This window comes from Clarias gariepinus, chromosome 19, assembly GCF_024256425.1.
Source record: "Clarias gariepinus isolate MV-2021 ecotype Netherlands chromosome 19, CGAR_prim_01v2, whole genome shotgun sequence".
Taxonomy (NCBI): Eukaryota; Metazoa; Chordata; class Actinopteri; order Siluriformes; family Clariidae; genus Clarias; species Clarias gariepinus.
The window spans coordinates 13,780,202-13,796,706 of record NC_071118.1 but is presented as its reverse complement, the minus strand read 5'-3'; the positions used below and the strand labels follow the sequence as shown (position 1 = coordinate 13,796,706).

The 16,505-nt window shown below is 37.2% G+C and overlaps 2 protein-coding genes across 2 annotated transcripts; both read left to right on the top strand.

Annotated features, from left to right (window-relative positions):
* The first annotated feature begins 981 nt into the window (after positions 1–981).
* Positions 982–4,286, top strand: pgam2 (phosphoglycerate mutase 2 (muscle)). Its single transcript, XM_053478698.1, has 3 exons — positions 982–1,517; positions 1,682–1,862; positions 3,460–4,286. Exons 1-3 carry the CDS (start codon positions 1,101–1,103, stop codon positions 3,627–3,629), a joined length of 768 nt encoding a protein of 255 aa, XP_053334673.1. The 5' UTR covers positions 982–1,100; the 3' UTR covers positions 3,630–4,286.
* Positions 4,287–8,996: 4,710 nt separating this feature from the next.
* On the top strand, positions 8,997–12,911 carry LOC128507819 (T-box-containing protein TBX6L-like). Its single transcript, XM_053478936.1, has 9 exons — positions 8,997–9,456; positions 9,577–9,730; positions 9,861–9,963; positions 10,483–10,647; positions 10,736–10,882; positions 10,981–11,051; positions 11,139–11,230; positions 11,669–11,870; positions 12,230–12,911. Exons 1-9 carry the CDS (start codon positions 9,441–9,443, stop codon positions 12,639–12,641), a joined length of 1,362 nt encoding a protein of 453 aa, XP_053334911.1. The 5' UTR covers positions 8,997–9,440; the 3' UTR covers positions 12,642–12,911.
* Positions 12,912–16,505: the final 3,594 nt, after the last annotated feature.

Below are 16,505 nucleotides of genomic sequence, written 5' to 3'. Positions count from 1 at the left end.
TAAGAGGTTAGATGTATAACAGATCTTCATGTTTGAGTGAGTGAAGGTTTTATGCTTTAACTCAAGGACTTTTTTTTCCAGTACTTTCCAGCTGTCTCATAACTTGTCTAGATAGTTACTCTAACTGTGACAACATAACATGAAGAATGTGCTGCACGGTTGCTTGTTGTAAATGTAGTGATGTGTATTAGGACAGTTGATTATCAGTATATATGATGCCCCAAAATGGCATTATCACTATAAATGATGCCTCAAAATGGCAGCAGTTTTACAGTGTGTCATCACATGAAAGGCAAAGACAGTGGACCATCACCCTCCGCTTCCACCAAGCTTTCTGTCTACTTAGTTCAGTGCATGTGGCCACGAGTGCTACAGTGGGCAACTGTGAGTCTTTAAATAAGCTCTTCCATTTGCACTAATACTGCAATGTTATTAAACTGTTTACAGAAAGAAAGAAATTAAAGATTGTTCTATATAATATTATCAATATCAATATTATTCTATTGCAATTATGTTACTTAGAGTGATTTTACACCAATTTTGCCATCCGATAAACCTAAATATGCTTGTCCAGATGTAAAGATATACATATTGACATAGAGAAAAGAGAAATTGATATTGCACCTTGTGTTGGATTGGTATTTGTTTTTTGTTATACTAAATGTACAATTCCAAGCTTCTCAGGTTAGTTTCTGTCTTTTAAGATTATTTGGACCACAAGTCTGATAAAACCCTGCGAGTCTATCTCTGATATTTGCACTTTTATTCCTCAACTCTCAGTTTAAAAGTCATGTTGCTATTTTGAATCTGTAGGTAACCTTTGCCCTTAGAACTAGCGGGCAATCCACCCACCTTCAAAAGTCCCAATCTGACTAGCTGAGCCTGGCCATCTGTCTAGAATTTGAGCTGTTTCCATTGGTTCAGTCTGGGTGATCTTGGGAATCCACACAGCTTCACATTCCTCCATGCTATAAAAAGAGCAAAGCTCATGCACTCGGGGCTCCCAAGCTGACTGTCACAGTGTGTCTGTGTGTCCGCACAACAGCAAGGAAGGCTGCACCTCACAGTTTGGTCAACCACTTATCTGAAACACGCTCATTATGACTGCTGTCCATCGTCTGGTCATTGTGCGGCATGGAGAGAGCAGCTGGAACCAGGAGAACCGCTTCTGCGGCTGGTTTGATGCAGACCTCAGTGAGAAGGGAATGGAGGAGGCCAAACGCGGTGCTCAAGCCATCAAGGAAGCAGGCATGAAGTTTGACATATGCTATACCTCAGTGCTGAAACGTGCCATAAAGACCTTGTGGACCATCATGGAAGGTACAGACCAGATGTGGTTGCCCGTGGTGAGAACTTGGCGCCTGAATGAGCGTCATTATGGTGGATTGACTGGACTTAACAAAGCAGAAACAGCAGCCAAACATGGAGAGGAGCAGGTGAAGATCTGGAGACGTTCATTCGACATCCCTCCTCCACCCATGGATAAAGACCATCCATATCATAAGATCATCAGTGAGGTGGGCCAAATGTTTTCCCTAGACCTAAAGTAGCAACTCAGTAATAAGACAGGTAATAGGGAAATTGTTTAGTATAGTTACACATATTTATACTAATTGTTTGTACAAGTCTCAGGGATGTATCACGCAACATGACTCCATGTTGGTTCATCTTCTATCACTAGTCTAGGCGCTATAAGGGTCTGAAGGAGGGTGAGCTGCCCACCTGTGAGAGTCTGAAGGACACCATTGCACGTGCTCTGCCCTTCTGGAATGAGGTCATTGTCCCTGAGATCAAAGCCGGCAAGAATGTCCTCATCGCAGCCCACGGAAACAGCCTGCGTGGTATCGTCAAGCACTTGGAGAGTGAGTTTCAGACTATTTCACTCTATACACACATACACATAGGACAGACTGCAAGTCTGACCACAAGCCTTTCACCACCCCCCGAGATGATCCTGCATCTAAAAATAGTCTCCACTCGCACACAGAGGAAAAGGCCACAAGCAAGATTCTCATTACAGCTGCGACCTTTCTGTAGAAAGGTCTTACATACCCGATCAGTTGAGCTTCACTCAGTTATTCCTGAAGGAAAGAAGGGGCCAAGAATGGTTAGGGGCGACCTTAAAACCTCATATTCAACCTTCCAGTGAAAAAAAAAAGCTTTTCAAGTTAATGTTTAAAATATAAAAAAGCTATTAGTAGCAGTAGCTATTTTATCTGTTATACCAATTGCACTTTATGTTTTTGTTTACTGTAGTGTTAATTTATGGGTAAATCTGCTGACTCTAATCCTAATTTACACATTATCCTGTTTACTGTAATTGTGTTTTAAGTTAAGTTTAACATTCGAACAGATGTTAAGAAATGCAAAGGTAGTAAAAGAAATGTTGTGTGTAGATGTAGCGTCTGAGCAGCCTACTGTATACAGTACATGGGCAAGGATAAGGGATGAAGCAGCAGACCAGAAATTTTAAATGACAAAAAAATTATTTATATATATATATATATATATATATACTGGCTCTCATGAAGACCATCCCAGGAACGCCAAGACCAAAACTCACCTCTGATAAAGAGGAAATGTTCATTAACAGTTACCAGCCTCAAAAATCACCAATTAACAGCGCCTTGGATTAGAGTTTTACAGATCATGAGTAGCAGATACATCTTAAAATTAACTGTGTAAAGTAGATTATTGCATATTTTAGACGATCTTAAAAGTAGTGCACTTGCTCAAAAATGGCCGCAGCATGTGAGGAAAAGATCCATGAGTGGGAGGTAGTGGTTGCACGGGTGGATGAGTGCAAAAGGAGTAAAGAGTAATAACTGGATTATAGTTTGTGCAGAGTTATTATGGGCTGAAGGTAGAAACTGTTCTCCACCTTGCTGTTTCTGTCTAGAATGCTGCAGTTTACCATATGTCATAAATTGGCCACTACACTGTTGGTTAATGAATTAGTCTGATTACTGTACAAATTGTTTAAAACTTAGCATATTTGTCATATTGCTAGTTCAATAATTAGCTTCTTCATGATAAGTCAGTTTGTTAATGCTAGTTTATGGCTAAGCCTGTTTGCTGTAATGATAGATAACAATTTAATGTATTTTGCATTATTATAATTTACATATTTAAAGGTAATATGAGTGCTAAAGACTGTAAGGCTTGTTTGTTTTTAGCCTGAGGACTTGACAGAAGATATCACAGTGAATCATAGTGTGACTGTCCAGTAAAACAGGGGAAGATGTCTATGTTTTTTTTTGTTTTTTTTTTTTAGTTATTCATTAGTTATGTCACATTAGAGCATTTGTTAGTCAGCAATTGCTTTATACTATAAAAACGGAGCTGGCCATAAACTGGTTTTAACCTCATTTGGCCTGAGACCAAAAATAGACCCTTATTTAGGACAGAGGCTGCCTTTTATTCTTTTTACCTGTTTCTATATTCTCTCCTCCTCTCCAGACATGTCTGATGCAGCCATAATGGAGCTAAACTTGCCCACCGGCATTCCCATTGTCTATGAGCTGGACAAGGACCTGAAGCCTGTGAAGCCCATGCAGTTCCTCGGAGATGAGGAGACAGTGCGCAAGGCCATGGAGGCTGTGGCTGCCCAGGGCAAGGTGAAGAAATAGGACCAGACAAGGAAACAACTGAACCTACACAAGCCTTTCCTCCTTTCACCCTGTCCTGTTCATCCTGCTCGACTCCACTGAATGTCATTCCACCATCAGGACACACTGACAACCCTTTTCATCAAACATGGTGCTGGTTCTTATTAAATTCTTTAGAAAAACTGTAAAAATAATAATAATTATTTTACACAATGCATTTGTGATTTTAAGAACAATTCACCATCCAATACTAAATTCTTAAAAGATGGCAATTTTTCACAACATACACTCAAGAGGGATGTATGGCTTTTTCATTTGTTTTGAAATTGTTATATTAATATTTTAGATTGTTGCCCTATTTGGCACTAATTCATGAACTCTGTCAGCAAAGGTGAATTCTTCAGCATTCACATCTTATTTTAACAAGAAGGATTTTACCAGCTCTCCATCTGTTGCTGTCTAAAATGGGCTCTAAACCAGCTGCCAGAACATTCACCTTGCTAGTGGAAAAGGGTTGTAAAATAAGCGAAGTCAAAACCACACATGATTGATGTAACTGTCCTATTTTTGGTTAAAAAAAAAGAATAAATTAGAAATATCTTTGACATCCATCATAAAGCTCCTCTGTTTCACAAAGCCCTCTTGTTTAACAAAATAAAGCCATCACCATTTTGTGTACTTCCTTGCCTGAGTCATTCTTTCCTCTTATCGGTTCTCCTCCATCTTGGCATGATTTCAGCATTTTCAGCAGTGCAGCGCAGTGCAGTGTAAGCTAAGAGCTCTGAGTCTGGCATGGGGAGGTCACAGGGTTAAGTCTGGCCGACGTCCAGTCCTACAGTGCTGCAGTGTCTCTTCAGCCCGTCTGCACCTCTCCAATATGACTTTCTATCAGACCATCATCCCAAAACAAAGCTGGCAAACTACCAACACTACAATTAGAGACATATTAGACCTTTCAGTTTTCTGTAATTGAAAAAAGATAATCTTACAACCAAACACTCTCACTGGGCATCAGACTATCAGCAGCATCACCTTGGGTATATATATTATGTAGGGATGCTTATTTCTAGCTCTTACTGAGGATTTTGCATACATTTTAAGTGCTTACATACTTTTTTGTAAGTCTGCATGCATCAGTGCAAAAATATGATAATATAACATATACTTCTAAATAGAAATAATGCTCAAACCCAAAATCTTCATATTAAAGTCTAGATTATAAAAACGAACAGATGACTGAAACGGTTCGTGAGCTCCCCTATCGGCTGCACATACACCTACTGGACACCATAGGGCAACACTGGACTCCGCGATTTCGTTCACTTTTACTCCAACAGTGCCATCTAGTGCTCATCTGAAGTATTACGCATGAGCCGGCCTGCAGGATTTCTCAGTCACGAAATTTGAAATGATGATGATTATTACTACTAGCAGACGCTATAGTAATAGAAGTAGTAGTAATTATAAACTAATATTATTTTGTGTGTATGTATATGTATATATAAAACAACTTTATTATGGCGGCACGGTGCCTTGTTACTCCAGGTTGCGGGTTCGATTCCCGCCTCAGGATCTGTGTTCATGAAGTTTGCATGTTCTCCCAGAGTTTGGTGGGTTTCCTCCGGGTTCTCCAAAGACATGCAGGTAAGGCGTTCCAAAACTGCTGCACAAGATGCTCTTACTTAGAGCGACTTACAAAAGTGTTTAAAGTTTATAATCGATTCCTTACTTCATTTATCTTCAACTCATTAAAAATAATCTGCTATATGTCACATGCCTTTTTTAAATTGCATTCTATTTATTTATTTTTTATCAATGTTTATACAGTAGGTTTCTTTGTTACTTTCACCATATAGTTGTTATTATCCTGGTCACCAGAAGATGGCGCTGTTACTCTGATTATGGTTTGACGGCAGCCTGTAAGAGCAGTATTTAATCTGTTTATCATGGGGTCTTTTTTTTACATACATTCTTAACGAGGGGAAGAGGGCGTGTGTGTGTGTGTGTGTGTGTGTGTGTGTGTGTGTGTGTGTGTGTTTGTGTGTGTGTGTGTGTGTGTGCATTATAGAATCACCAAGTGCTTGCTCCAAAACAAAGTGATTCAATCAAGCAAGCGTGTTCAGATACGTGTGTGTGTGTGTGTGTGTGTGGTGAAATAGAGGATGGTGAAAGATGATTTGTGCTCTGAATGGAGGTGAGATTCGTGCCCTCGGGTGCAGAGTGAATTCCAGACCTCTCCAGAGGTTTCTGCCTCAACAGGATCAACTGTTTCTTCTGTTAAAACACTGACAGACGGCTTGAGAAAAAGCTGCAAGTAAACACAAGGGCCTCTTAAAGCCTCTTAAAGGATGAATTACTGTGGTAGATTTCAACACGAACATATTGCTGCACTCTGTTAGTACTGAAGTATTTATACAATAACAAATATAATAGGTTTATGCATTTTTGTACAGAGAAACTACTTTGGATCCTTTTGTAAGATTAATATTAGTCGTGTTTTGGTTACAAAAAATGATTCCCAGATTTTGCTTCATTATATGCTATATAATTCATTTTACTTATTTTTTTTTCCTTCACAATGCAGTTTGTTTATTTCTATTTTTTAACAAAACTCCATACTAGTTTCTACTGTATTTATATTGTGATCACACTCCACATGGGTCTACTTTATTTTACCAATTATCTAAATAATTTTTGAAGGTATAGTGTTTTTTTGTTTTATTTCCTAGTTTGAATGGATATTACAATTAAGTTCATTTCAGTTTTAAAATGTGAATGGATTTGAATGCTTGTAAAAGGAACTATATGGAATTTTATAGAATAATGCTGCACAAGATGTTTAATAGGAATAGGCGAACACCTTTGTTTAATTGTTTGTTTAAACAAGCTATTTGGGGAAATAAAAGATTAAGCTCTTAAATAAAATGACACACCTCTGGCTTTTCGTCTTCCTTTGCAACACAGAGAGACAGAGGAGGAGCTTCTTCCCACAGGCAATACAGTCTCTCAATCAGAACACAGATCTAAACCTTTTTTTTTTTTTTTTTGCAAACAGCACTTTATGGACATTTGCTCACCCCCAAAGCATTTATGGACATTATACATTTACACATTCATGCACATTTGCACTGGACATTTCTATTTAATTTTTGCACAATTATGCACGTTGCGCATTTATGGTCATTGCATCTTCATATTCATGCATATTTGCACACTCCCCAGACAGTTCTATTTAAATTCTATGCCAATTTTTTCCAACAGTTTCTATATTGCTACAGATATATTGTCTATATTTTGTAAAGCTATGTTTTTTTTTATATATTTTTCATATTTTATGTTTTGTTATCTTGTTTTTTCTATATTTTATTCTCATTTTATTCCATAATCTATTTCTTATTGACAATCTTGTTTTTTTAGGCGGGCGGTCACATAAGCATTTCACTACATATCATACTGTGTATGACTTTGTATTTGACAAATAAAAATTTTGGAATTTTTAATTTGGATAATGCAATTCAAAGAAGGATATACACTGAAAAAAGTAACCCTTTTGAGATAAATGCTTAAGGATCATGAAGGCATACTGACAGGTCAGACAAGTATTCGGCATAAGCTGGGCTGGTCCTTGTAAAATATACAATTCAAACACACAAAAGTGTTTGTGTGTGCGTAAGAGAGAAAGAGAGAGAGAAATGTAAGGAGTGGACATAAATTTATAATTTATTTAAATATCTCAGAATATCTCTATGTCACTTTGTACTTACAATTTTATTATGTTTGCAGCGTGTAGTCGGAGCACAGGAGGTCTCCTGAGGTGACACCTTAACATGAGCATCACAAAGACGTCTTGTTGATTTTTTATCATAGTTAGTTATAGATAGTTATTATTTATCTTGTATTTGAAATGTCCAGCAGTTGCTATGTGAGTGCAAAAACAAAACAAAAAAATCACTGTACACATTAAATGCAATAGTTCATATTAAAGTTCATTAATGCTGAATCTTAATCAAAGACTGTATACATTTCAATCTATTTTAAACTGCTTATTTAATGCTGCTGTAAAGGATGAATGTAAACTGACTTCAGAACGGCTGAGAGGATGTGCTGAATGTGTGCGAATGTCCCTCCATCCCTGCACCATCTGAGCACTTAGCATGTGTATGGGCCTCAGACAGGCCACTCCAGAACCTGATCCATGTCCTCATGGGACATCACAGAAGGTGGATTGAGCTTCCTGTAGACTTCCACCCCCACACCACCACCACCTCCTGCATTAAATAGCTGCTAATTGGCCGTCCCATAAGAGCTAAATAGCTGCGTGCCGTTGTGGCTCCATGTGCTGATAGGATTAAGAGGCCCATCTCCCCATTGTCAAGGCCAGACAGGACTCAATACACAAAGACAAACTTGGCCGGTCTGAAGTGGAGGGGGGACAAATTTGCGGGTGTTCATGAGCATAACTAACCTGAAAGGTAACACTCAGGGACACATGCAGGAACAAGGAAGTAAAGAGGTAAAAATAAGACATGTGACATCTGTAGGAGAATAAATGCATTTGTAATTTCCTGCAATGTATAGTGTATGTGTAGAAAAAATATTTTTAATTACATTTGGTTAACATTACAAAAAAAACATCAATAAAAAATATTTGTTATAATAATAATAATACTTTTACTGAACTGGCAGAATACTTCATTTCTGAATTTATTTCCCGAAATAAACAACACTTATAAGCAGTATATCAGTACAACTAATATAACAGACAACTTTACCTTATTGCATTACTTTAAGTCATTTTTTTATTAGTACAAATGTCTGGGGAAAAAGTTAATTAGGTAGTGCTTGTGTATAAAACTCATAATGAGAAATACAGTATCCAGAAATATTAGGATAGCTTTTTTGCTGTGATGCATTTTTAATCATTGTGTTTATTATAAGAATATCTAACTTATAATGGTTTATAATGTTAATGTTTGTTCTTAATTAACAGTGACAAATTAGATTTTACGTGGGAATATGTATTTTTATACATAAAGTTTATAAAAAACATAGTAATATTAAATATATTTTAAACAAAATAATATGATTGTAAAAACATGCATATGACAAAATGAACAGGACTATGTATTACAGTGGATTGCAAAACTCTGCTGGAATTTTTTCTTTTCCTGAAGTATGTTTTATTGTTATTTTATCATATGTGATACAGTCAAACTGAGCCTCTTTACAATCACTAGTGCAAAGCACCAGAGATCATTTTTATTTATCTCTTTTCAGTAGCACTTCGTTGAGGTATGACATCACTCAAAATGCCCATTTTCAATCAGACATCCGCTGCGCTGTTATAGACCTATTTTATATATGTATATAACAGACGTAGGAGTGACTGTAACATAAGGCATGTCTGATCACATTGCCAGCCGACTTTGTCTCAGCTACGTGGTAATATCCTCATCAAGCTCCTTTTGCAGCTCACCTCCCCCTGCTGCACTACCCCTAAATAACCACATACACTCACACTTACTGACCCCCGGTGCTAATAGAGCACTTCAAAGTATGCTAATAGACCCTTCACTTTTGTTTCACACACACACATAGACCCTGTTAGGCCCCGCCCACTCTGTCAATGTCTTTAAACTCAAGGTTGAGCCAAGCCAGGGGCATTTTGTCATTGTTTTTACCTGTTGGTCAACTGAGGTCCTGCGCACACATTTACTGTTTGTACAGTACTTCACTCTGTATTTTATGGAGGTCTGCAGCTGAGGATCAGGGCCACATTACTTTAAAAGCCAGTGGACTCTATCAACTCTACCTGGACTAAAGATTCTTACAATGGAGCAAATTTCAGGTGGGTACTTTTTTTTTAACATATAATTAGTACATCATCAAATTTTCCAAAATGCATTACATTCATTGTTGGTGTGCATTGCTACTTTATTAGATAACAGTTATGTAACACCATTTACAGACCAGAGAACTTCTGCATCATGTGCATCAACTTCAATGGTTTATCAAGCTGAGTCCTACCAACAGGGGAACATGAGGATGAAACTAGAATATTCAGAGCTCTGGAAATCCTTTCATGACATTGGGACTGAAATGGTCATCACCAAATCTGGCAGGTAATGAAATAAATATTTTACCAAAACCAATTAGTTTAACCAAGTTTAACCATAAAGCTATTATGTCATCTGAGAGTCAACTGAGAAGTTATTTGGAGATGACACAATGTTTGTCTTTTCTGTAATTTAGAAGGATGTTTCCATATTGTAACGTGGGTGTGACTGGTCTTGTGCCCTACGCCAAGTATGTCATCATGGTGGACATGGTTCCAGTGGACAATTCCAGGTACAAGGTAAGGGGGGAAAAAAAGAAAAAAGCAGTCAATGATTAATCATTGTTGAAAATGCTAAATAAAGTGGTTGGTAGAGGGATGCCTATAAACAAGCAGGTTATTGTAGATACAGTAAATAGATTACTTTCGAAGTTTTATATAAATTATATGCTTACAGCTGGAGCAGAACAAGACACCCCCTCCCCCCCCTCTCAAAAAAAAAAAAAACATTTGCGAGTGCAGACGGTGGGCCTCCTCTGGAGTGCCAATCACTGTAAAGTGTGAATATCAAAGCCTATTATCACTTCCTGTTTTTCTTCCCTCAGTTAGGGGTCCAGTCAAGTCCAATTCCCCTCCACTCCCCCGCTAATGTCTTCCAGTAGAGCAATCAAGTTCTATAAGGCAATCAGCTCACTTTACATAAAGTTAACCTGGCACATAGGAGTGTGTGTGTGTGTTATGAAATCACATAGATTTGTACTTTGTTTGTATATATATTTATATATATATATATATACTTATTTTTATTTTTTCCTACAGTGGAATAATGATCAGTGGGAGGTGGCCGGAAAAGCAGAGCCACAGCCTCCATGTAGAACTTACATTCATCCAGATTCTCCTGCTTTGGGTAGCCACTGGATGAAGCAGCCCATTTCTTTTCTCAAGCTGAAGCTCACTAACAACCCCCTGGACCAGAGAGGACATGTAAGAATGTTGCATGGAGTGCTACCATTCTTTTTCCTTTTTCGATTTGACTCATATTCTAATACTTCCTCACATCCTTTTTCTGTAGATCATTCTACATTCTATGCATCGCTACCAGCCTCGCTTCCATGTAGTGCAAGCTGATGATCTTTATAGCGTGCGATGGAGTGTCTTCCAGACCTTTAAATTCCCTGAAACTACCTTTACCGCAGTCACGGTCTACCAGAACACCAAGGTCAGTTCTATCAATGATACACAAAATCCTGAACACTTTCCTTGTTTTTTGTATTTGAACCATTTTTGTTAAATTATTATTTTTTCTCTTTTTTAAAGATCACCAAGCTGAAGATAGACCATAACCCCTTTGCAAAGGGCTTCAGAGAAGAAGGAACCCATGGCAAGAGGTAAGGTGAAAAGAAATTATTCTGGAAAAAGTGAGCTGGAAAAGCATTTAAAGGGCAAAAAAGTAATTTTGTTTAATTATGTTGCAGGCACAGAGCTCAGAAAAGTCAGCTGTGTTCCGAGAGTTCAGCTAAGAAACTGAAAACTTCAGATAAGGAGCCAGAATTCAGATGTTTCCAAGGTAAACAAAAAAATGGTTCCAGTTCTGAGTGAACCATCAATATCACTGTGAAGTTAAACATATAATTAGACAGATGTTTGTCTAATATGATGTAAATGTAATATGATTAGATAAATACTTAATGTGGATTTTGTACGATAACAATAGACAATTGAGTTAAATTGTACTTGTATCACACTTTTAACAATGGTCATTGTGGCAAAGCAGCTTTACAGAATCAAAAGAAAATTATGAATATGTGCATGAAATGTGGAAATTGTGTATAAATTAAAATTGTTAGATTGTCCCTGATGAGCAAGCTTTTCTTACCATGGATGCACCAAATCCTTTCTTTGGTAAGATAAGCTTGCTCATCAGGGACAATCTAACAATTGTAATTTTTGCTGGGAAAATGATCTTTCCTGGTGTTAATCTGTATTTAATTTTTGTCATCTACAGATGTGCCAAGGCTTCCATATGACCCTCACAGGGAAGATTCAGAAAACATGCTTTCCAAAGAAGTGCAAATGGCGCAGGATGAGCACATGTCCCCATGGGGAGGAGAGCAGGACCCTGGCCAAAGTTTGCACAGTGAGGGAGCCATGGATTACACAAACTCAGAGCAGCTTGTTCCAGGACAGACCAACTACCAACCACAGAGGTATATTGTGAGAGATTCGCTATTAAGCACAAACTATGGACATTTTCACTTTTATGTCGAATGTAATCAATCAGTCAGTTTAATGTTTTATGCCATGTTTCAGTCAATGTTAACAAGTCACAGAGGCTGACATTGCACAGAAATGTAAATCAGTGAATCAATCAGTTTATTGGTAATAAAGAAAGAAAAGAAGAAAAAAAAGAAAAATAGGCTGTTGAAGAAATGACTACATAGTAAGAAGTCATGAATGATGCAATGATGAACTATCACAGAGATACTAGTCTACTAGTTGTATTTAATTTATATAATGCTTATCTACTTTGTTTAATTCTATATTTTTGTTCATTGTTTACCCACAGAACTCAGGAGTTTGAGAGGATGTCCTCACCTTCCTGCACAGAAGTGCAAACCAACTGCCATGGTTTTGAGTCAAGATCTGCTGACATGGCCACTGTTCCTGAGCAGGAGCTCTCAAGACCTCAGCCACCCATGAGTCTGGATTCTTCTCAAAGTAAATCTTTGGACTTCTCCATGGCCACCAACAAAGCCAGACAAGGACTGCCTTTGTACAGTCACTATAACATGGAGCAGCCTTTAGGCCACTGGAGTGGAGCTTTACCAGGGCAGTACTCAAGTTCCACCTACCCTCAGCCACACCCGCATCCACACACACATCACCTGATGTCAGAGCACAGCATCCATCCCTCTGGATATCACCACAGCAACATGGCAGAGTGGAGTCAGTACTCTCTGTTCTCCTATTCTTGCTGAGGAACTGGGCAGAAAAAGTAAAATAAAAAATAAAAAACAGCAGGAGAAAGTAATAGAGACTTTTGAGAACTTTTTTTGTTTTCATGCTTGATTCAGACATGAAAAACAGACTTGTACATCACAGAATAGAAGACTGGTTGGAAAAGCCTGGAGCAAACCACGTAATGTGGCTGTGTGTGTTTAAAAAAAAAAAGAAACATTGCTTATGACTCAAAGTTAATCTTGTAGTTATTTTTTTTGCTATGTGTTTCTAAATATTATCAATTAAACAAGGTGCAGTGAACAAATTATTCATGTTAATGCTGTAAAATCACACTACTATATTTTATGGGTTCTTACTCATTAATTCTGTATACCATTTATTCTGTTAAATCCCATGTAAAATTGTATTCGATTATAGAAATAAAAATATTTTTTAAAAAATTGTAAAAATTGTCTTTAAACAACAATAAACACTATGTTCTGTGTTCCATATTATCTGAATTTATCGTAAATATCTATTGTCATATGATTTGTAATAATTCATAATAATGCCAATATTAGCTCACTATTTTTTAAATCAAATGACAATATTTATGCATTTCAACAATTTTCTGATGTCATTTGACCTGTATAGTTACTCACTCACTCACTCACTCACTCATCTTCTATACCGCTTTATCCTGTAATCAGGGTCGCAGGGACCTGGAGCACATCCCAGGAGGCATAGGGCACGAGGCCTGTAAAGTTACACAACACTTAATTATAATTTTTTTAATAATTAATAATTACAAATAATATATATATATTATATATTATATATATATATATACATTATTGGTAGGACAGTGGTGTGGGGGTTCCCAAACTCAGTTGATTGATGCCACAGGTCTGTGTGTGTGGAGCCCCTTGTGGGTTTCGTTATACAATCCACAAGACACGCAGATTAGACTAATTTGCTAATTCCAAATTGACTGTAGTGTATGAGTGAGTGCGTGTATGTGTTCAGGGAGTACTCTGCCTACTTCCCCAAGGCCCCACAGGATAGGGTTCAGGCTTCATGTGACCTTGTACAGGATAAGTGGCATATGAGTGTGTTAGAGTAAGCTGTTTCTTTTACATAACATTGTTATTACTGCTAAAAATATAAATGAGGAAGAATGTTACAAACGTCCTACCCCTTTATCAAAAGAGTTAATTGTCTTGGAGGGTAATACTTTATCTGGCCTATTAGATTTTTACACTGCAGTAAGCACAAACAGAGAGTGCTTGGCTATGTTAGTGCGTTTTTTTGTGTTATTAAGTCATCGTTTTTATCCTGTACTAATAGTTATTGTAATTGAAATTGATTGAAACATCATCTTGCAGTTCTGATTCCTATTTATGTTATTTATAATTGAGATAAAAGTTCAGTCTTGGCAAAATGGCCACCAAGTACACAAACTACTAGATCTGCTATTGTAAATATTATAATTAATGTCAGATTTTGTTTATGACTGTATTTCAGAAGGATTTTGTTTTAAACATGAGCACATTTTATTTTCGTCAAGTTTCACATCCATGAAACAGTTTTACACAAGTGTGTAATCGTAACAGTAAGGTGACAAAGATGTGGGGAAAAAAAGCAGCTGGTGGTAATTAGAAGTTTGGTGTTAGATCCTAAATTAGAGACAAAAGTAGGACTTTTTTTTCAGAGCCTAATTGTTAGAAGTGTGTGGGGTCTCTGGGTTCTGAAGTGAAACCACAGTGACCAAATGAGAGCTTTGCCAAAATGCCATGGCTTCAGTTTATAGGAGAAGACAAAAATGTTTAATTCCAAATATGTGTAAATGGGGAGTAAATATGGTGAAAGGACTGAAAACTACACCACCTACTGCTGCTGAAGATATTTAGAGCATCAGATCAATTGGGAGAAAACTGGAGTACCCAGAGGGAACCTGCCAAACCCACTTCAATGCACACAGACCTTGAGACAGGAATTGAAAAGGGTGCAAGGTGACAGTGCTAACCACTAAGCTATTGTGCTGCCTCTTTTTCATATACAAGGAACATATAGGTATGCAACTACTGCCAATTCAACAATTAGGCATCTTGGCTAGTGCTCTAGCAAGCCAAGACAAGTGAAACCTCAGCAGACAAATTTTATACATTCTGGTGGTGAGTTCTTAAGGGGGAAACATGTATAGCAATATGAAAAACAAAAATAAATAATGTAAATACAGTCAATCCATTCCAGCCACCCAAAAAATTACCTGTATAGCCAATTTTCAACACCATCAGATTATTCTTCAAGATAAAAAAGAAAAAAAAAATAGTAATGTATCCCCACCCCCTGCCACCCCCCATACCATAAAACTGTTGTAGGGTCACAGGGGGTCTGGAGCTTATCCCAAGGAACTCAGGACACAAGGCAGGAGATATCCTGGAAGAGTTGCCAAGAACACACACAATCAGCCTATACCACATGTTTTGAATGAAAACTGCAGTACTCAAAGAAAACCCTAAAAAGAAAGTAGGAACATATAAACTTCATGACACCAGACATGTAAACGTCATGAGACCAGATCCGTGAATTCAAACCTCCAACCATGAAGCTGTGGAAACTTCAAAGATATTGTGTTTCCCAAAAAGTGATTCAAAGACATAAAAACACTTTTAAAGCCATCTTAAAGTAATTAATTATGGGGGGAAAAAAAGAACACTCAGTTAAATGGCATTAAAATGAACACTTTTGAAGGTCGCTTTTGGATTATTGTTTTTTACACTATAACTCCTAAACAACAACTTTAAACCATAAAACCCAGATTTAACAGCTGAGTAACAAAACTAAGGAGGTGTTTTTAAGGCCTATAACCTAAAAGGTGTGTCGTACTTACTGCCAAATGGAAGATATTGGGGGATTGTCAAGAGGTGGGACTGCTGTCGTTTATTTTACATTCTCCTTTCATCAAGTTCAGTGCAATCTCCCCATTTGTACATAGCAGTTTTTTTTTTTTGAACAAACAGGAAGCTGTACACAGTAAAGCTAAATGTGGTTGAAATAATATAAAATATGCATATGTTTAATTTATGATTACTTAATATTAACTTAAATGTAGAACTAAACTTAAGAATTGTCTTACTGTCACTATATATGGTGAGCTACCATATCTCCCTTTGAGACATTAAACATCTTAAACACTACACAAAAAAGTGTAATTTTCATATAAATAAATGTGCAAATATGTAATTATGCAAATTAAATTAAAGAAATGGGATAAATGTTTCACTGTGATGGGCTGCAAAGTGCTTAAAGATTCAATTTAAAAATTGGTGGTTTATGTTAAAACCTCAGCAGCAACCTCATTTCCCTTTTGTCTATTGCAGCTACTCAGCATTCAGCGGCCTGATCATCTGTCATTGTCTGCACGTGTTTCTGACTGGTTCATGTTCATGGCCTAAAGTTTTTATATATATTGTGCTTGAGTAGTTCATAGATCACTGTGTGCCTTAACAAAACAAAACATATACCCTGAAACTGCTCAAGTAAAGGGACTGCACTGAAAATGTGAGCCAAAAAAAGTCCTTCAGGAAGCTTGGAGAACTATTCCACAAAACTACATAAAAATACAAGAAAGTCTGGCTCTCTTGCAAGCAAAATATGAAGAAATAAGGGGTGGGTGAATACTTTTGCACAGTACCATAGTTAATTTATAGGGATACAGCAAGTATGTGTACAAAGGAAAATCATTTACTTTTTAAAGGAAAGAAATGATTTGTAAGCACTGAGATCATCAGAAGCTATAGCAGGCAGAGTTAGGCTACTTTCACACTTCTGAGTTCTCAATACCAGAATTAGCCTTCAAAATAATTTTACTTCCTCTAAAATAACATCACAGTTTAAAA